The sequence below is a fragment of the Anthonomus grandis genome, chromosome 15 (genome assembly GCF_022605725.1).
Source record: "Anthonomus grandis grandis chromosome 15, icAntGran1.3, whole genome shotgun sequence".
Classification (NCBI taxonomy): domain Eukaryota; kingdom Metazoa; phylum Arthropoda; class Insecta; order Coleoptera; family Curculionidae; genus Anthonomus; species Anthonomus grandis.
The window spans coordinates 6,166,530-6,188,174 of record NC_065560.1 but is presented as its reverse complement, the minus strand read 5'-3'; the positions used below and the strand labels follow the sequence as shown (position 1 = coordinate 6,188,174).

Below are 21,645 nucleotides of genomic sequence, written 5' to 3'. Positions count from 1 at the left end.
AACATGTTTTTTTTCCTTCCAAATTGCTCAGTTTTAAACTCAATTGTGCAAAAACAAACTTGAACCTCAATTGCCTGAAATAAATAAAAGTGGCACGTATTTCAAAGTCATTTCTTACTTTTTCCAGGCAATCGATGCAGTTTTATCTTTAAAAAAAAAAGAGATTTTCAAAAACTGCCTTGGTAGTCTAAAAGAAACAAGAAATTCCACTAAATTGCCTGAAAATAACTTCAAGTGCCTGGAAAAAAATAAAAATTATCACTCTTATGAGATCCTATATGAAAAAATGACTTTAAGTGCCTTTAAGAAAAAAAAATTAAAAATGACTGTTTTTTTCCCTCGAGATATATTTTTTTAAGTAAATTTTACAAGAAAAAACTCACTTCAAATGCCTGGAATTAAAAAAAAGTTTCAGGTAGGTCAAAATATTTTTTTTATTTTTTCCAGGCAATTGCACCAATTATAACTGTTTTAACTGATATTTATTTTTATTTAAATTTTCTTGACAAAATAATTAGTGGTGCGATAATTTTGTCCAGGAGTTTATATTTACTAGGTATATCCACAAATGAATACAAAGTATATAATTTACAAAACTACTTATTTAGCGCTTATTATGACAATTGTTTGTTATTCTTTTGCGCTTTTGTATTTTTAAAACGACCTAATTTAAAAATTAAAATAACCCATGCCGTATTAAAATTATTTTATATTTTTTAGTGCGTTTAAATGTGTTTTTTAATTGTTTATTTATTTTAACTTTAGATTTATTTTTTGAATATTCATCTCTAAAATTTTAACAAATATTAAGCAAAAACTTGTATTTTTTGATAAGACTCCTAAAAATGTAGCAAATTTAAACAATTCAACAAGTAAGGTTTTTTGCAAATTCACTTTTTATATATTATATTTGACTTAAAAGGCAGCCATTTTGAATCCGCCATATTAAACGCTTCCAATTTATTTAAAAGTTCAAATTCATTGAACTGATCAAAACTTCTAGATACACCAATTTTAGAAAAGGGAAACTCAAAAACATTTTAAAAACTGTCCTTGTTATGGAAAGCCAAGCACCTACAAAATTTGCAAACAATCTGACAAGTAGAAGTTATAGTTTAAATAGAATTCTTAGATTTGTTATATACATACATACAAACATTGCTACATAAAGGCAAAGAAGTGAAGCTAATATAAAAAATGTGTAAAAACGTTAATAATTAAGAAACACTGTCATATAAACACATTCTATTCCAGTCTTATAAAAAAAGTTCTTATTTTATGACTTAAAATACTTCTTATGAATACTCCTCGTATAAAAATAATCAGCGCGCCTCAGAATTTGCTTTCATCGATATTTACGATAAACCCTGGTAAACGCTCGTACGCAGCAAACAGCGGGATTCAAGGTCAATTTTGCTTTAACACGGGCGGTATAGGAAGTGGTCTGACTTGTTGTAATCTATAGACGGTGGCCAAACTTGATGTGTGAAAAAGGTTGATGTTTGGGTAAGCACTGCTGATAAATTTCTAATACAGGGTCCGGCAAAATGATCTCCCACATTTTGCGCCGCCACTGAGCCCGAATCACTAAAGAGGGAGCCAGCTTAGCGTAGTCGAGCATTGTGCCTTCATTATCGAAACATTTTTCAAAAGTAACGAATCTGTAATAACGACACAAAGAAATTTTCGTACTCACTTCGCGCTTGGTAAACATGATCCAGTTCCGAATTGCAAAACAATACTGTTGTGGGTTTCAAATTTTAGAGCTACAGGTTCAGCCTTAAAAAGAAAATCAACTGATAGACCCAGAAGTGTTCGGACACCTGAAAACATTGCAGCTGTAAGAGAAGCAGTTGAACGATCTACTAGACGTTCAGCTGTTAAAAATGCCTCTGCTTTGCGTTTGTCAGATCGTTCTGTGAGAAGAATTTTGCACACCGATGGAAGTTTCACCCATACAAAATGATGATCGTGCAAGAACTTAGTGAACGGGACAGGGAAAATCGCCGAGAACGTTCCAATGATATTCTTTAAAACGTCCCACAAAATGCGCTTTTAATAACGAGTAACGAGGCTCATTTCCATTTGTCTGGCTGTGTGAACAAGCAGAATTTTCGCTACTGGGCACCAGAAAATCCGCGGCAGCTCCATGAAAGGCCACTTCACAGCCAACGTGTTACCGTTGGGTGTGCTGTTGGTTCTTTTGGTGTTTGGGGTCCCTATTTTTTTGAAGAATGAGGGGTAACGGTTACCGTAACTGCTGATCGATATGTCCGACATGTACGTAATTTTTTGGAACCAAAACTTAGGGAACTTGAACATCCGGATGTGAAGGACAACGAACCTGTTAAGGGAAATGTTTCCAGGACGCGTAATCTCGTTACGTGGCGACGTTGGGTGGCCTGCGCGTTCACCCGATCTTGCCCCATGCGACTTTTTCCTTTGGGGCTACCTGAAAGAGAAGGTTTTTCAACATCATCCCCGAACTATTGACGAAATTAAAGCAGCCATCCGCCAAGAAATTACAGGAATATCGCCTCATATTACTGCCAAAATATACCATATATTTTTAGTTAATAAAAATAAAATATAAATAGCATTTACATTGGCGTTTTTATTAAAAATCAAAATGTGGGAGATCATTTTGCCGGACCCTGTATAAAACATATACAATGAAGAAAGCTAAAATTAAAGTATATACAGAGGAGTAATCTTAAACTTCGAAGGCTGGGATAAGTCAGTTTCTGAAAATTCAATGCAATATATTAACTGTACTCTGATGGCGAAAAAGACCTTAGCCTAAAATATCTTGAATATGAAATACTAGAACTATGAATACTATTTTGAATTCTGCTAATGAATAAAGTCTTGCAGATCGAGGACTGTAAAAATGTGTGTTATTTTTTCCATCACTATATCGTACATCGTCAATCGCCCGTAAAAGATCCAAGTAGATTCAGAATATTTTGGATAAAACGTGGCATTCAAACGTAAAACCGTATGTATGTATATAGAAACATTTATTATTATATATCCGTTAAAAAATCTGTATATCTGAGGAACTGTGTATAGTGGTAAAAAATAAAATTGTTGTAATCGTAGTTAATATAATATTCATGTAGTCGGAACATCTTGGCATTATTAAGTATCAGTCTTATAAACACAAATCCCGATCGTCGCGTTAAATTATTTACAATGTTTTTTTTTCGGAATTTGACCAACCTACTTTTACCGAAGCAAATTGTTCTGAGAGTAAAAACAATTGTTCGGTAATCACCCGCTTTCTTTAATATAAATATAGTATATCAACTCAGGAAGCACGGACAGCTTAACTATCGCCAATTTAAGTCACGAAAAAGCTATGAAACAATTTGACAAATAAAAACCGAGATATTTAAGTACAACATGCCTATTAACTAATATTGCCCCTAAATAAATTATATCACTTATAAGTAGATGGGTAAATTATAAAGAGATGGTTAAGAAAATAATGTACATAGTATATAGCTCGTCAAAAATTCTGTTGGGCGCCAAAATACATGTGATCAAGGCTTTTTTCTTTTATCCAGTGGTCAGTACACCTTTTTTTTGCTTTTCAGGCAAGATAATACTCTTAGTTGATGCTACTTTTTTGCATAAAACAGAAAAATAAATTCTTTCTAACTCAAACTTTCTCTCTTTATAACTACCCAAAAACATCTTCGCACATGGACATTGTTGGCCTCTCTAAACACTTAACGAAGCAACATCACATTACTTAATTAATGATATATAATTTTCTCTGTTTATTTTTTTTTACACAAACTGTACTACCTCACCCTAGCGACGTAACCCTCAGTCTTGCCCGTTTTGATGCACCAACTCCCTTCGATCGTCCACGGTTAATCTATACATGTCCCGTACGGATTCGTCATCGATCTCTTTAAGTTGGTTTTGTTTGTCGTCATCGTGTGGCGCTGTTTGTCCATAAGCGTTATGCTCCAGGCGATTTTTCTCACTTTGGGGAAGAAGGTGAATCATGTTCACCGGAATAGGGAACCCGGTACCGAAGTCTGGATAGAAGTTGTGACTGAACGGGTTAAAGAGCTGAAAAAATTCATTATGTTATTACAATTGATTTTTTTTGTAATCCAAGGAACACGTCATATATAATTATGGTTAAATATATGTTTATTCAATGAGTGTTTAGTAAATCTTTGATTTTGGTGAAACTGTAGAATATACGTATATTATATGCTATTATATTTACAAAAGAGAGCAATTTCTGAGAGAAATAGCTAGTATTTAAAAATTGGTTAAAATACGTCAAACATTTAATAAAATGACCCTGATATTACTTACATGCCACTGTGTAACTTAAAATATATTATTACACGTATATATCTTATAATGTAATAATAAAATATCATACACAGGGACACCTAGAAAAAAATAGCAAATACGTAAATTTATATATCATACACAATAATTATACCAGGCAAATCTAATCTTAACAAAAGTGTAAATAGTTCCATTATGATTATGCTTTTTATTTATGGTAATCTTGTCAGCGTCTTGTATCTCTAAAAAATCTATAAAAATTAAATTATGAAATACATCCAGGGAGATTTACATCACAAACCTGATATTAATAGACGAATTTAAAAATATCCTTGATGTATCTTTTATTTTTATTATTATTTCTGTTAATATAGCAATTCATTATTCTGGTAAAAAAATTATATGTATAACAGGGTGTTAAAGTTATATCTTTTATTTATATTATTGTATTATTATTCCTGTTAATATATCAATTCTTTTTTTTTACCATTACTATTTAACCATTAGTCTGGTAAAAAAAAAGAATGTGTTTAATAGGGTGCTAAAGTTAAATTAGTAAAACAGATTAATTTCAACTTTTACCTTTTTTTTGCCTCAAACGTTTTTAAACAAAAGAGGGATTTTTGTCAAAATTGTTTAAAGTCTATTTGTATGCCTAACACTCAACTTATTTTTTTTATGAATTACTTATTATTAAATTTTCTGGAATTATTATTATTATTATTTTATTTATTATCTCATAGTGGTTACTAAAATAAAGTATTTTAGCTTAAATGTTGAGTTCAAGGCTGTTTTAGGTATATTAATTAAAAGAAAAAACACTATCCGTTTATATACCTACTTTAAAAATTTTTCTTACAACACCAGTATCTGAAGAAATGTTATTTACATTTTTATTAATACTTAAAAAAAAATATTTTAATTTTTTTGTATTTGTTATTTTGTTGTATTTCAAATATCTGATAATAAAAATCGTAGAAGTTGAATGTTTATTATCATAGTAAACAAGACACAAGAGACCAAAAAGTCGTGCATTGGAGGGTGGACATTTTGCTCATGTACTTTAAGGTCGAAATTGTTTATCGAATTAATTGGTTTTTATTTCATGTTGTCGTCCATGGATAATTTTTAGAATGAGTTAAAGATACTTTAAATTTTTTTTTCGAAAACAAAGCCAGATATGAAGATAATATAAGATACGAAAAAGTTGCTTAAATACAAAAATAAATAAAAAGCTACAAAACAATTATTGGCCTTGTTTTTTTCTCAACAATAAGCATGTGGTGCCCACTGACACGCCACTGGACCTAATAATTTCAATCTAGTTACAGCTAAATAGGCGTCTTATAACTTCAAATAACTGCACCAAATTTCAACCAAATCGGTTTAAGGGTAGTTATAGTATTTTTAAAATACCGTTATTTTTTTGAACCTTCATCGCCCTGTATCTCAGAAAAAAAGCAACTCCCGACATACGTTCATAGGAACTTTTTTTCATAAAACGACCTAACGATTCACCCCGTATAGTTTCGTACCGTAGTTAGGAAACACCTTAATAATTATTATTTTATAAAATATAAACGTTTAAAGACAAGTTTAACGTAAAGACGCTTAAAAAATAAGTTTAATATAATAAACTTATTTATATCAACAAAACGTTAAATTTTTAATTGTTTAAATTTATATTTAAATTTAATTAATATTTAAGCATAAATTGTGGTATATTATTACCGAGTGTCATAAGCTTCACATTTATGGTAAATATTCTTTAATAAAAAAGGTACACCACTGAATTTTTCTAAAGAAAATTTTATTTTTAAAATCCTTGTTTAGTTGCATGAGCAAATTTGTTTTACTAGTTTTTTTTTATTTTACGTTTTTCTAGATTTTTTTGTGTATGATATTCCATTATTACATTATCAGATGTACACGTGTATGAAAAGTATATCGTATGCTATACAGTGACATTTCATCAAATATTTGAGGCGTAGTAATCGAGTTTAAAAAGTACATATGTAAATCCGGTGTCAATTTTTATAAATGCAATTTTTTTCCTATGTTTATACAGATTTGTAAATGATATACGTATATTTTACAGTTTAATAAATATACCTTGACCTTATACGGTTGATGAATATACCAATGGTTTTATATTGAAAACTGTATTTTTGAACCTAGATAAGTTGTTTAAAACCAAAAAAGATTAAGATTTCTTCAAAACCTCTTGAGTTATCTTAAAAAACTAAATTTCTACTTATTTAAAATAGCACAATTACTGCAATTTTCATAGAGATAAAAAAATAAAATAGAGGGTTATGTGATAAAAAATAGACACAAAATAGTTTTTTTATTATCTATAATGTTCTGCAAAAAACACCGTTTTTATTAACCTTACCCTTGTCCCCCCACCCACCCCACACATCTTACCAGTAAGAGATTGTGTCCAAAAATAATTGTTTTTTAAAATAATACGCATGAATAACAGCTGATTTCGTCGTTAATATCCAATCTAATAACACAGTTTGTTTATTAATTTTTGACATAATTATATATATTTATATTAATAAATATTTAAAACAAAAACAGTGCTATTAGATTGGATATTATGGACGAAAAAATGTGATTTTTTAAAAGAACTTCTTACTGGATAAATTGGGGTGGGTGGGGGGATAAGGGTTAAATTGATGAAAAATAATTAATCGAGTTTAAAAACTAGATATCTAAACTCCGTATCAATTTCTTAAATGCCGAAATTTTCTTCCTTTTGTAAACGGAATAGTGTATGATATACGTAGATTCTACAGTTTATTGAATATACTTTGACTATATGGTTGATAAATATTCCAAAACCAAAAATTCAATGGAAAATCGTTAAATAGATATAAATTTAACGAAATAATATATGATGTGTTGCGTGGGACCTATGTAAATTGTTGTATTCGTCGGTAAATCCGAATTCAAATATCGAAGTATATAAAAAATTTAATAAACTAAACATGATTTAGAATATGCACATTTTTACGCAATTGTTAGTTTATAGAATAATACAATTTCACATTTTAATTTATTTGTTTAATTACACTTTGGAAGGCTAATTCAGTATATATTGTAATTAAAAACTACAAATTTATTAAAGAATTGAAATGTGTCTCATGTTTTATTTTCTAGTAGAATGTATGTATGAATATAATTAAATAGTATACAATATACCGTACGTAAACTTTCAACTTTTATGAAATAATAATAATTGTATATTATTAACATGCTTGGGAAGTTTGAAAAAAATTAGGCTAACCCAGATGCAAGTTTTAGATTCTCTATTACCTCTCTAGTACTATTAGGTACCAAAGCATCCCACATATTTTAGCAACTGATCGCCTTTGGATTTAAGTAATTTGAGATTTAATAGTTCAAGCGAACATCATATTAAAGATTTATAATTTAACTAACCGGGTGCTGTGGTGGAGCCTGTTCCTGGTCCGTACTAGGCGGCCTCGTGTTAGGCTGCAGAGGCTCACCCTCCTTATCACCTCCCTTGCTTAGGTTATTATTGTTGTTGTTACTACCCAAATTCCCCAACATATCCATAGAGGAATTGGGCCCGATGCAATCTTTTCTTAACTGTTCCAGTTTTAGGCTTTTACCATATTTTCCTCTGACGTACATCAGCAGAGAGTTGTAGGGGATGCCGAATATTCTGGATGCCTGGCTGGTGGTCATTTTCTTATTCCAGACGTGTTGGAGGGCTTCGGTCAGTTCGGCGTTCGTCCAGGAACGTGGCGGACCTCCCCTGGGGGCGGAGTGTTGACCCTTCGGTCTACCCACTAGGAAACAATAATTGTTTTAATATTAATCGATTTTTAATGGTCATTTTTACTTACTTTTCTTCTTGACAAACATCGGACTATCATTCCGGGGATCAGTCATGTCGAAGAGTGGGTTTCTACAGCTATCTAGTCCTGGAGGGAATAGTCCTAGGGGGGCGTCTAGTCCAAAAACTAAGGAAAAATACGGTTAAAGTCTAGAGTCTAAAAGTGTTGTTTATACGATTAATAATAAAAGCACTTTTGAGATTAATGGATTGTCTATTAAGATTCTTGCCAGATCAAGTTCTCTCTTTTTGCATTTGTTCTTGCAGCTCTTTTAAAACAGCTAGTTTCCAAATAACCTTAAAGTATTTATTATAAAATCTCTATTTAAAGGTGGTGAACTAAATGACCCTGTTAGTTAGAGACCCATCTTACTTCTACCATATCGAGATCATAAAAATGTTGGTTAAGTAAAAATGTTGACCTTCCTTAAGGTATATTTATCTCTCACGAAGACCTTTCTTCAAGCTTGAATTTTGATGACGTACCCTTAGTAGCAGTCTTCTATGATTTCTTCAAAGCATTTGATCGCATGACTCAAAAACACAATACCCAAGCAACACATGATGGTTAAATAAACATTTATTTTTGGTTGAACCTCAACTATAAATGTTCGATAAAATATCCGCATAATATAAGTTAGTAAAGGAATTTAATATTATGTTTATTTATCATTCACGTTTGGCAAAAAGGTTTATTACATGTTAATAATATAGAATTATTATTTCATAAGGGTTAAGCGTTTAGGTATGGTATATGGTATATTATTTAAAGACGTTTAAAGACGTTTATAAAATGAATTTAATGAAATTAGATTTTTTATTTAATAATTTTACTACCTATGCATTATGCATCATGCTTCGACGTTTAAAGAAAAAAAATAATTTTTACCAATGGCGTCCATAAGGCATTTATCGTGAAACAAAAAAAAGTACACCACTGCATTTTTCTAAAATAAATATAATTTTTTAAATTTTTGTTTAGTTTTGAGCAAATTTGTACTCTTGAGTTTTTTTATTTGTGTATCTTATTTGATATAATTATTGCTTCATACACGTTAGTGAATTTTCTATTTTTTCTAGATTTGTTTGTGTATGTAAATCCCTTGTCAATTTTTTTAAATGCCGAAATTTACTCCCTTCTGTAAACAGAATCGTATATGATATACGTATATTCTACACTTTAAATATACCTTGACCATACACGGTTAATAAATACACCAATATATTTAATTTAAAAACTGTATTTTTGAACCTAGAGCGTTATCCAGGACCAAAAAAAAACTTAATTTTTTTTAAAACTTGATCTTAAAAAAACTGAATTTCCACTTATTTGCGATAAAAAATGACACAACTACTGCAATGTGCATAGCAATACGCCTTACTTTCGAAAAATAAAATAAGGTTTTTTTACGTTTTACAATTTGCCCCCTTTGGTAAACAGAATCGTATATAATAAACGTATATTTTATAATTTAATAAATATACTTTGAAAATCGTTGAATAAATATATATTTGACGATAAAAATATATGGTGTGTTGCTTGGGTATAGTTTAAAAGTTAAAAAACACCCTGCACGGTTAATTTTTTTATTTATTTCTTTCTTACTTACATTTGCTATGTGGAGGTGTCATTGCCAAAGCGGAAACCGTCGGCATAGGAGGAAACGGCAAAGGGCTATGATTAGCATCGACTTCTTGTTTTAAATTCATCGTTGGCTGTGAGATCGGTGAAGCCCTAAACTCTTTGCCGCTACTTTGAGTGGTCATGTCAGTATCCGGGCTCCTTATCGGTGGATCCGGACAGAGGTCCTCCTCTTTTACATGAGGCTTCTCCTCTTTCCTCTTCATACATAAGTTTTCCGCTGTAGCTTCCATGGGAGTAGGAGATTCTGACTTAAGGAGGTTCGTCGAAAGGTCTTGAGGTCCACTTAGTTCTCCCGATCGTCTACGAGGCCTATAAAATGGCCTAGTACAGTTAAATGATTACCGGGAAAGTCTATACAGGGTGTCTCACGACGAATAGACGCGATCGATATTTCGGAAACTAATTTTTCAAAAATTTTGAAAATTTGGCAACATGGCACTGTCGAGGGGGGCTACACAACTAAAATATTTTGACAGTTGTGACGTTTCCGGTTATACCGGAAGTAGGTGTCAACTTCGTTATTTTAAGTGGAACACCCTGTATATTTTTACTTTTTTGGCTTTTACGTGAAATTCTAAGTATATTTTGTGTATAATGTCCTATACCTAAGTGTAACCGTTTTTGACATATTTTTAATTTCATGTGAAAAACTATGTTTATAAGCCCTAACATAATTACCGATTACTCCCTTTTAGTAGCCTTTATTTATTGGTTAGTTTTGGTTTTATTTTAGAGGAAGGACCACTTTAAAAGACTATTTTAAAATTTGGCTAAAAAAAAGATACAGGGTGGTCAAAAACTAGCATTAAAAATTAAAATGAAAAAATCATTAAAAGTCAATTTTTTTAAATGGAAACCCCCTATTTTTATAATTTTTTCATAAAGATAATTAAAAATAAGGTTAACTTTGTATAAGGTTATCTAGTCCAAAAATTGATAGTTTCCGAAATATTGGCAGTTTAAATTTGGCCTAATATTAAAAGCCGTATAATAACACGGCTCAAGGATTGTTGATTAGTTGGGCATGACGGTTGTCATAGTAACCGCTAGAAGCGGCAGTAAGATAATGGATTATAACAGAAATGTACACTTTTTAATTAAATTACACTTTTAGGAAGAAAACTTAAATAGCAAGTAACTTATAAATTTAATGCATATAATCCATTGTCTTACTGCCGCTTCTAGCGGTTACTATGACAACCGTCATGCCCAACTAATCAACAATCCTTGAGCCGTGTTATTATACGGCTTTTAATATTAGGCCAAATTTAAACTGCCAATATTTCGGAAACTATCAATTTTTGGACTAGATAACCTTATACAAAGTTAACCTTATTTTTAATTATCTTTATGAAAAAATTATAAAAATAGGGGGTTTCCATTTAAAAAAATTGACTTTTAATGATTTTTTCATTTTAATTTTTAATGCTAGTTTTTGACCACCCTGTATCTTTTTTTTAGCCAAATTTTAAAATAGTCTTTTAAAGTGGTCCTTCCTCTAAAATAAAACCAAAACTAACCAATAAATAAAGGCTACTAAAAGGGAGTAATCGGTAATTATGTTAGAGCTTATAAACATAGTTTTTCACATGAAATTAAAAATATGTCAAAAACGGTTACACTTAGGTATAGGACATTATACACAAAATATACTTAGAATTTCACGTAAAAGCCAAAAAAGTAAAAATATACAGGGTGTTCCATTTAAAATAACGAAGTTGACACCTACTTCCGGTATAACCGGAAACGTCACAACTGTCAAAATATTTTAGTTGTGTAGCCCCCATCGACTGTGCCATGTTGCCAAATTTTCAAAATTTTTGAAAAATTAGTTTCCGAAATATCGATCGCGTCTATTCGTCGTGAGACACCCTGTATATATGTTTACCTAGCTTGCTTTCTTCTTGGTAGAGGTGACTGACACTCCCTGGAAATGACCTGATCTGGAAAGCTCAACCTACTCATATGTGGTAGTTTCGTAGCTGGTTCAAATCCTGGAGATGGTGAACTATCTACTGGAGTCCTAGCAGTTATACCGTGCATAGGATACTTGCCAGAGTTATAGTATTGCCTATCGAAATCAGTGGGAGACGCGGAAGGCGTAGGCGTTTGATTTAATATACTAGTAGAGTCTTTATCTACCCCCAAACTGTCTTGATTCGCTAGGCCACGTACCTGCAGGTTTTCTGCTGCTTTTATTAAGCTTGGGAGCTGTTCTTGGATTACGCTGATCTCGCCTTTGTACATAAAGTCGACTATTGCTTGCACCTCCCACCTAAGAATTATAATATTTTTAATTAGGCATAACTTAAATGCATATGGTTCCTTATTGCAAAGTGGTAAGTGGACAGGCAAAATTCACTTACCCATTAAAATCTTTTAAAACAATCACCGGATGTTTACAGGGATTCTCAGAGAAGATCCTCTGAAACATAGGACTGCAAGCGCTCAGTACGACCTTGTGAGCTCTCACGGAATTTTCGGCACACACCAGGGTGCAGTCCACCAACGTTTCGGCTTGTAATAATGCCTCGAATGCTGCCAGAATGTGGGACTGATGGTTGTTCCATCTTAGTGAGTAGTGCGATTGGGCCATTTTAAAGTTGTTGCTTTCATCCGTTGGGGGTTAGAAAGGTTGTATCATATTTTTTTTCTTAAATTTTGAATTTCTGAAACAAGAATGAGTGGTTAGCATGAACTTTTATTTATTTTTTGTGGAATATGCGCTCTTAAATCATCTGTGCATTGTGGTTTGAGAGAAAGGACTAATGACTAGGGCAGATATTAATAAAACCGCCCTAGATAATGGTTTCACGAATTGAAACCTTGATTGCCACGAAAAAGTACACTTCTGAAACAATTGTCAGTTCTAGAGAATAAATGGTTTTTATATTTATTAAAAATTGTTCTTTAAAGTTAACGCACGATAGTCGAATAATATTTTATAACCCTCTATCCGCTATGGAAGCATCACTAGTGGCGCGTCCTCGTGGCGTCAGTGTGCAACATTTTCAGTCAGTTGGGCTGCTGATTATTTTCTAGTAATTTGAAAATTAAGATTCAAAAACGCAGATAATCAGAAACCACTTCTAAGCCATGAAGCCTTGAAATTTAATTCGGTTTTCCCTTTTTTTTTAAATGTTTTGTGGAATATTTACTTTTAATTGACATGCCATGTGGCCTGAGATAAACGTCAAATGATCAATTATATATTACTTTTTCAGGACAAATATTAATAATAATAATAATAATAAATATTTTTTATTTGCAAACTCATCATAAGTACATAAAAAAAATACGCATTTATTATTTTATGCGAATAAAAGGCCAACAAATTCAGAATCCTGCCAAGGCAGATTCTGGTCTTTAACATTGTGGCCAAAACTTAACTAAAAAAAAAATTTAATACAATACACACGTACCCAAAAACTTACATAGTACCTCTCTCACAAAAAAAAAAAAAAAAAAAAAAAAAAACGCACATTAGTTATTCACACTAAACACAGATTTTTAGTTGTTTTCACCCATACCCAAACTAACAATATTGACCCTTTAATATTTTACGCCGATAGCTGCTGACTCCTCAGACGCGCCATCATTCCTCTGTGAAAAAGACTTCATCTCATATGCAAAATTATAGGAAAAGGTCTTTTTAAATAATTGAGTCTTATGCCTTGGAATATGAATTGTATTTCTTCTTAAGCCCAAATGGTTGAACATCATTTTTAGAAGTAATCTTAGGGTATAGGTAAAGTAAGTGAACGAGCAACTCTACGATTTTCCATGTTTAACCACCCCAGTTTGGTAAGTCTATGGGAAACGCGATTACGTCTACGTATGCCAAAAATTAGGCGAATACATGAGTTCTGAAGCTTTTGCAATCGGCGCCTGTCATTATAGTCTAGGCACCAACCGTAAACAACATCGCAATAATTGCATTGTGACAGCACTAAAGAGTCACATTTTTTTAATATCTTCACTTAGATAATGTCTATGCAAGTAAATTAATTTTAAAGCAAAATACCCTTTTTTTAGAACATTAGAAACGTGTTGATGAAATCGCAAATCACTATACAATATTAAGCCTCTAACTTTTGCAATTATCTACAACAGGAGTATTAGCGTCACCAATTTTAATATTAATAGTAATGCTGTTTAAAATATGGTTAATTTTTTGCTTATTACCAATAAATATTACAGAGGACTTAGAAGGATTTAATTTAAGTAAATGTTTTGAAGAAATATCGCATATGGCTTGTAAGTCTTGATTAATTTTTGCTTCCGCCTTTTTAGCATTTTCTGGCAGAAAAGAGTAATACAACTGCGCATCGTCAGCATAAAAATGGTAAAGCAAGTTTTTTAATTAAAAATAAAATCTAAAAGTAATCCACCCCGAGGGACGCCATTATCAACTTCCAAAGGTTCAGATACATTTACCTCTATTTTGATTCGCTGCACCTTACCGCTTAAATAAGAATTAATGAAATTAATAGCTTTATCAGAAAAACCTATATAGTGAAGTATAGACTTTAAAATTTCGTGATTAACAAAATCAAAGGCTTTCATATAGTCCAATAGAACAAGGCCAGAAATCATACCATCATCCCTAGATCTTATAATGTCATCAATAACATCCGCCATTGCTAAGGCACAACTGAAATTCTTTCTAATAAGGACTGTCCTAGATAATGTTATGATAAATCGAAACATTGATTGATACGAGAAAGTACACTTCTAAAACAATTTTCCGTTCTGGAGAACTAATAAATTTATTTATTTAAATAAAAAGCACGAAAACCACTTTGTATTTGTTTCTAGGCAGTTAAGACCGCTTACATTAACTTTTTTTAATTAGGATAATTTTTAACTCCTTTTAGGTTAATGGAACTACAAGAATAGTCAGAAGTAAGAGATATCTAGAACCTCAATATAGAGACCGCGAAATTAATGGAGCCGGTATTAAGAAACAACGACAAGAATAAGAAGAACCTAGATAAGAAAAATAATGTCCTGTTCAAAACTATGAGAAAAGACTTAAGAGAGATAGAAAACAAGGAAGCCTGATAAAATCCATGGAGACTTGGAAAGCGGTTCTTAAAAAAAGGAGCATGAGGAACAGAGAAGAATAACAGGATCGACAATAAGACGAATGACAACTTTGAGAAGCAACAGTTGACAAAGAACATAAAAAGTTAAGTATACTGCTGTTGATCTCGAGCTTGTAATAAAAATTATGAAAGTTAATTAACCAAAATTCAATAGAAAGAAGTGTGGAATACCTACTTGAATCAATTTTGTTGTTTACCTTACATATCTTACTGAATCAGGTGAAAATTTTCAAGTTGTTAATAAAAAAAGTGTTCCTGGCATATTCCTATAGTAAGTGCGTTCTTGAATTACGTTACAATTTATTATTTTTATCATCAATTGTAAAATCGGAAATATTAGGAGCATTGAAATGGATTTACGACTCCATATTGTGATTATCATAATTAATTTGTCATCATTGTCATTTCAGCTGTCTGTTATTCTGTCTGATTTAGATTGATACGAATTGAGAACTCAACATTATAAAGCATGTAAACTATTTAATTAATTATCTTACTGGTATGTACTAAATATATTCTTTGGTGACAGAGTATTTTATTTTTATTATTAGATGTATGAAAAGAGTGACACTTTATTCTGTGACGCATTTCAATCTATTTTTTAATGATATTTACATCCTAACATCATGTCTTTACACTATATTAATTATTGATCTTTATTCTTTAAAGAAACTTATTATTGCGACCAGCTTATAAAATATTATAAAAATTGGCCTTTTTGGCTGAAAATTCCTCTCAGATTAATATTAACTGATGATGCATTAATTTTTTTTAATACTATATTATCATTGGACTTCAAAAAATTATTTTGTTATAAAGTTAGGACTTCATTCAATACGAATAAAGTCGTGTAATATAGGTATTCTCTTTCTATTTTATTTTTGTGTTCTCTTTATTTTTAAATTTTTTTCATATCGTCTTAATTTTTGTAAGAAGTTTAATGACTAAAACTGTGATTATGACTAAGCCTACACATTTTTTTGTTCGAATCCGGACTTACTTAGAAAACGGTTTTCCACTTAGAATAATTTAAAATCTTATAATATCAATAATAGTTTCATCATAATTTCACATATTACTCATTTTCCACCTGCTCTAAAATATTGGAAAAAGCCATGCATCAATAACTATTATTGTTTTAAAAATATTTGTTTGAAAAAAAATCAATAAATATTTACTTTGATTATGATTAATAATTAACAAAAAAGTCCTAATATTTTTTTTATTTAGTAACTATTCTAATTTTAGATAAATATCAATAATCTTAGGTATTAATTTTATTTTATTTAGGATTGCATTGCTAAAAATCTAGTAAATCTAGGTCATTAATATTATTATGAAAACCTAAAAGTGCGATTATGTCGAAAATGGTTGCTCCCAGCGACTTTAATAAGGTATAGGTTTTTTATGTAAAATTGAAAAAGGAATTTATTTCATACTTATTTTTAAACCGATATATGGGGCTGAAAAAGAAGTTAGGGGTTCTAAAAAAGAAAAAACTAACGCAACGAGCGCCCTCTACCGAAAACACGAAAACTGTATACGAACTATTAGTTTTCTTTTTAAAGACTTGTATGTTTTAAATTTCACGTCAGTATGTCAATTGGTTTAGGACATATGATAAAAAAAAACGATAAAGCAAATAATACTTTAACACCCTGTATTTCAGTTATTATTAATTATAAAGTTAGGATGAGTTGACCTCAATCAAATTATTTTGACGTAAGGAATCTACTGTTGTTCTATGTCCCATTACTTTCGGAACACCCTGTATACTACAAATAGCAATGGTCTTAACACACTGTGGCACGCCATATTTATTTACTAACTGTTTATGATAAAACATCATTAATTTTTAATACCTGTTTGCTATCTTTTAAATACTTACTAAGCCACTCCAAAACAACCCTCTCCAAACCTAGACTTTTTAATTTTGTTATTATTGGTTTCAAATGCTCTTTTTAAATCTAGAAAAATGGCACCAGTAGCTAAATTACAATTTATATATTTTTTTGCCACCTATTAACCAAGGTACGGTTAGTAAAATTGAAAGCAGATTTCGAGAAATTGGGCACGTGAGGGATGTTTCAAGACAAAGGTCTTCTAAAATCGATTAAAACACCCAATTAAATGTATTGTTAGCGATGGAAGAAAATCCGGTAACTGCAGCCAAAAGAGTAGCTCGCGAAAACTCTATTCATCATAAATCTGTGCTAAAAATTTTAAAAAGTGCAAACAAACGACCTTATAAAATACAACCCGTTCAAGAATTATTGGAAGACGATCCAGATCGCAGAGTTCAGTTCTGTGAATTAATGATGAACGCCATTGACGAAAATCGCATATCTTCGGAGTGGATTCTGTTTTCTGATGAGGCTACATTCACCCTAAATGGCCATGTTAATAAGCAGTACTGTCGCTACTGGTCTGACGAGAACCCACACTAAGTAAGGGAAACTAATACACAATATCCCCAGAAAACTAATGTTTGGGCTGGCATAATTGGCAGGCAAGTTATATGGCCCATATTCTTCAATGATACTTTAACTGGGGAAAGATATCTAGAATTTCTTGAACATGAACTAGTTCCAGTCTTACGTGCCTTATATCCGAGTCAGTTCGATCCAGATTTGTATGATGAAAGAATCTGGATGCAGCAAGATGGTGCTCCCCCACATTATGCCCGTAATGTACGCCAGTATTTAGATGACAATTTTCCAAACAGATGGATTGGTAGAAGGGGTGCAATCGAGTGGCCGGCACGTTCTCCCGATCTCACCCCACTTGATTTTTTTCTGTGGGGACATTTGAAAAGTCAAATTTATATGAGCAAACCAGGAAACTTAGACGAACTCACCGAACCGACAAATATCTCCAGAAATGTTAGAAAATGTCAGAAACAAATTTTATTATCGTCTTGGGCTTTGCCAACAAGTAAATGGTGCTCATTTTGAGCATCTTATACATTAAACGCAACTTTTAATAATTTAATGGTTTTTATTTTTTTTTTTCGTATTTCTCCTTTAGATAATCACAAAAGTAAATAGAGCAATTTAATCAAGAAAAAGGGCTCTTTTCAATGAGAGTTTAAAAAAAGTGGCTTTCCGTTTGAAAAAAAAAAGTTGGGGTTAATTTGGACCCCCCTGTAGGTGAAAAAATACAAAAACTATCTTGAAATGTGAAAAAAAATAAACAAAAATCGACGGGTCTCAGGAATTTTGCGAGATAAATTTTTATTAGTTTTAACTGAATTTATTCCAATTAAAGTCACCACACTGTATATTAATTTTCAATATACTCCTGCGCAAGTATCCAGATATCATTGTACCTGCAATAGTCTGTGCGACTTTTTGATATTTAATAAATTTTCGTTTGTTATACTTTAAGTCATTAATTTTGCGCTATTGTTTTGTGCAGATTATTATTAAACAATGTATTCCTATAGAAATATTAATTGTAATAAGCTTAGTCTTTTTAAATTAACTATTATTTGGTTTATTTTTCTATTTCCTGATTGATCATAAATTCGAGATTTTCAAACAAATTGATACGCAAAACGATTTTCACCAGTGAGAATAAATAATTAATACTTTGTCACTTATTTATTTTAAAGAAATTATGGTGTTACTTAAGGTTTATACCGTTTAAAATTTTATTTACTTCTTTTTAACGCAATTAGTAAAAACACTGTTTGTACTTAGTTATGTGTTCATTGTATTTTCACAATTTAACCGCAAGTGAAGCAACTTTTAGTAAAACGTTAAAAATGTTAAAATATTGTTTTGCTTAAAACCCGATTTAGATTCAAATAAGAAGTATTAATATTATGACACACAATCGACTATTAATTTACAGTTTTTAAAACTTATTTAGTAAAAAATGGGATATTTATAAATAATAAACTATTGCTATAAAAATATCACTAGTGCAAAAATGATAAATTTATAAAATACATTTTTGCTACGATTCTTATTTTTAAATGATGAGGTAATTTCAAATTACTGTTGGAATTATGTTTGCATTATAGAAATAAAATTGTAAAATCTCTTGGTTGTCTTTGATCTGTCAAAGGCCTTTGACCCTATTCAACCTCTTTAATTATCATACTTTACAGGTATATTTTTCAGGACTTTTTTAGGAAAAAAGTCATAACTACAAACGTATTAGACCAATTAACTTCCAATCTTCTGCTATTGATTAGCAATAGATTTCTTTGTAACAACACAAAAATTCAAGTAAATCGGTCTTGATTTAAATTTTTTATAAATTTTTAAATTTGAACTACAATAATTTTTGGCCATTTTTTTGGAAAAAAACAATTATAACTTAAACAATGTTAGACTCATTAACTTACAACCTTCTGATAGATTATCTTAAACTTAAAAAGATTTATTTACAATAATAACAACAAGATTCAAGTAAATGGGTCTTAGACATGTTATTAGACCAATTGACTATTATTAATGACTACTGAGTAATAAGTCTCTTTATAATTACGAAGGTTTCAAATAAATTATTGTTGACTTGATATTCTGAACTAAAGTAATGTTTGAAGTTTTTCTTGATAGAAAAGAGATCATTAAAAAAATTATTAGTAAAAATTAGAAAATCATAAAAAAATTAACTTACTATCCAATGCCAATAATTAACAATTGATTTGTTTATAACAATAAGAAGAATTAAGTAAATTGGTTTTGATTTGAATTTCTTATGAATTCTTAAAGACTTTTTTTTTGGAAAAAAATCATACTTAAGAAATATTAGACCAGTTAACTTATGACTATCTCCTGTCAACTAAGAATAGGTCTCTTTATATGTACAAGAAGTTTCAAGTAAATTGTTCTTGATATGAATTTCTTACGAAATTTTAAATTTGGAAAAAATAATAATTTTTAGTAATGTTAGGACTGTTTGGGGAATAAAAATTGCTAATTTAAAAATAATAAACCAATTAACTTATAATGACGATTTTTTTCATAAAAGCAGAAAGATTCAAGTAAATTGCTCTTGATAGAAATGTAATTTTAATTAATTAACTTTAAAATAATTTTTCCGAATTTTTAAAATTGGACTAAAATAATGTTTAGTGATATTCGGACTTTTTTTGGAAAAAAAATGATAATTAAAATAGATAATAAGCCAATTAAAGTTATAGTCCTATGCCATCAATTACCAATAGATTTCCTTATAATAACAATTATTACAAGAAGATTCAAGTAAATTGGTCGCGATGTGCATTTTTTCTAAATTTTTAAATTTGTACTTAATCTTTTTTAAATTATAAAAGCAATATTATTGCTTTTGTAATTTAAATTTTGTCCAAAAAGATAATTGGAAAAATCATAAACTAATTAACTTATAATCCTATGCCATCAATTAGCAATAGATTTCTTTAGAATAATATAAAGATTCAAGTAAATTGCTCTTTGAGTTGAATTTTTGGTGAGTCTGGAGTATGGATATTTAAATTTCAAAGTGTAGATCATGTTTTACGACTATTATTTTGAAAAACAATATAATTTAAATAATGTTGCTTCTCTCGTCTAGTTATTAGGGTTTTTGTAATTATTTTAATTATTGAGACTTAAAGACCAGGAGCTTAATATTTTTGTAGAGCTCGATTTTTATCCTTAATTAACATTCTTATATTAGGTCTAAGCCATTCACCAGCCATCATTTTGATTTTGTGATATTATATAGTTTAATAATGAAACTTGGTTAATTTAAAATAATAATTTTATTATCCATATTATTTGTAATTATTATGAAGTAATTAAAAATCACTAAGAAAACCTTGATAATGGAATATATGAAAACAAGGATAGCGTAACAATTTTGGTAATATTTTTGTCTTGGGAACACCTATTTCACCAAATGATCAGAAATTAAATGGGCGTTTAAGATAGCGTAAGATTTTAAATCTAATGATTTAGACGTAAATATTGGACCTATGTACCAAACTACTCGAGTTGTTAAATGTAAATTATACCTAATAACTATGTATCTATTTATTTTCTTTCTCTTGGAGATATACAATTGTTCGTACGTCAAAAAAATAACTGGACTATTAAAAGTTGGTAAACTTTAACGTCATTATTAAAGTTAAAACGGAAAATAAGAGTGAAATTTATTTTTCCAAGTTTTAGCCTGTAAAAGCAACACAAGTTTTTAGTCTGACCTGCTTGGAGCGCTACAAAAACCTCAAACAACTATCATAGTAACATCAAAATTGACAATATACACTTTAGGTTAAACCTATACATCCACATAAAACAGTTTAATTTATTTCGGGGCCATTAAACGTTTCGTTAGAGTGGTATAGGGCCCAGACCCTTTCCCTTTGGGAAAAAGGCACATTGCACAGATTGCTACATCTGCCCCTAAATATTTTTGTACGTGATCGGCCGGGGTAATGTATGCCACACACGCACGCGACACGCGACACGAAATTTTATTTATTGTTGTTACCACTTTTATTTGGCTCCTTTTAATTTAGTCATTTTTTTAACTGAAGTTCTAATCAATAAGAGTTATTAGGAAAATATAAGATAGTATCACAATATTCATATAACCAGAACTATCCATTACTATGATAAACTTTAGTGAAGAAAAAGCGAATGAAGCCATCGAAAAAATTAAGAAGGAATCGAGTCCAGGATATAGGTGAAGTGATGCAATTGAGAAAAGATCTCTGATCAATA

General features: G+C 30.5%; 1 protein-coding gene across 3 annotated transcripts in view; it reads right to left on the bottom strand.

The window, feature by feature from the left end:
- Positions 1-901: 901 nt before the first annotated feature.
- The window catches only part of LOC126745089 (protein jim lovell), a 206,742-nt gene continuing 185,998 nt past the window's right edge, over positions 902-21,645 (bottom strand). For 2 of the 3 annotated variants that reach the window (XM_050452786.1, XM_050452785.1), the window contains 6 exons: positions 12,203-12,505; positions 11,725-12,111; positions 9,802-10,157; positions 8,202-8,318; positions 7,771-8,144; positions 902-4,086 (listed from right to left, as the gene is read on the bottom strand). In XM_050452786.1, the coding sequence (XP_050308743.1) occupies positions 3,835-4,086; positions 7,771-8,144; positions 8,202-8,318; positions 9,802-10,157; positions 11,725-12,111; positions 12,203-12,432 (1,716 nt within the window). In that variant the 5' untranslated portion in view covers positions 12,433-12,505 and the 3' untranslated portion in view covers positions 902-3,834. The remainder of the gene's footprint in view (positions 4,087-7,770; positions 8,145-8,201; positions 8,319-9,801; positions 10,158-11,724; positions 12,112-12,202; positions 12,506-21,645) is intronic. The other variant, XM_050452787.1, reaches the window with a different exon arrangement.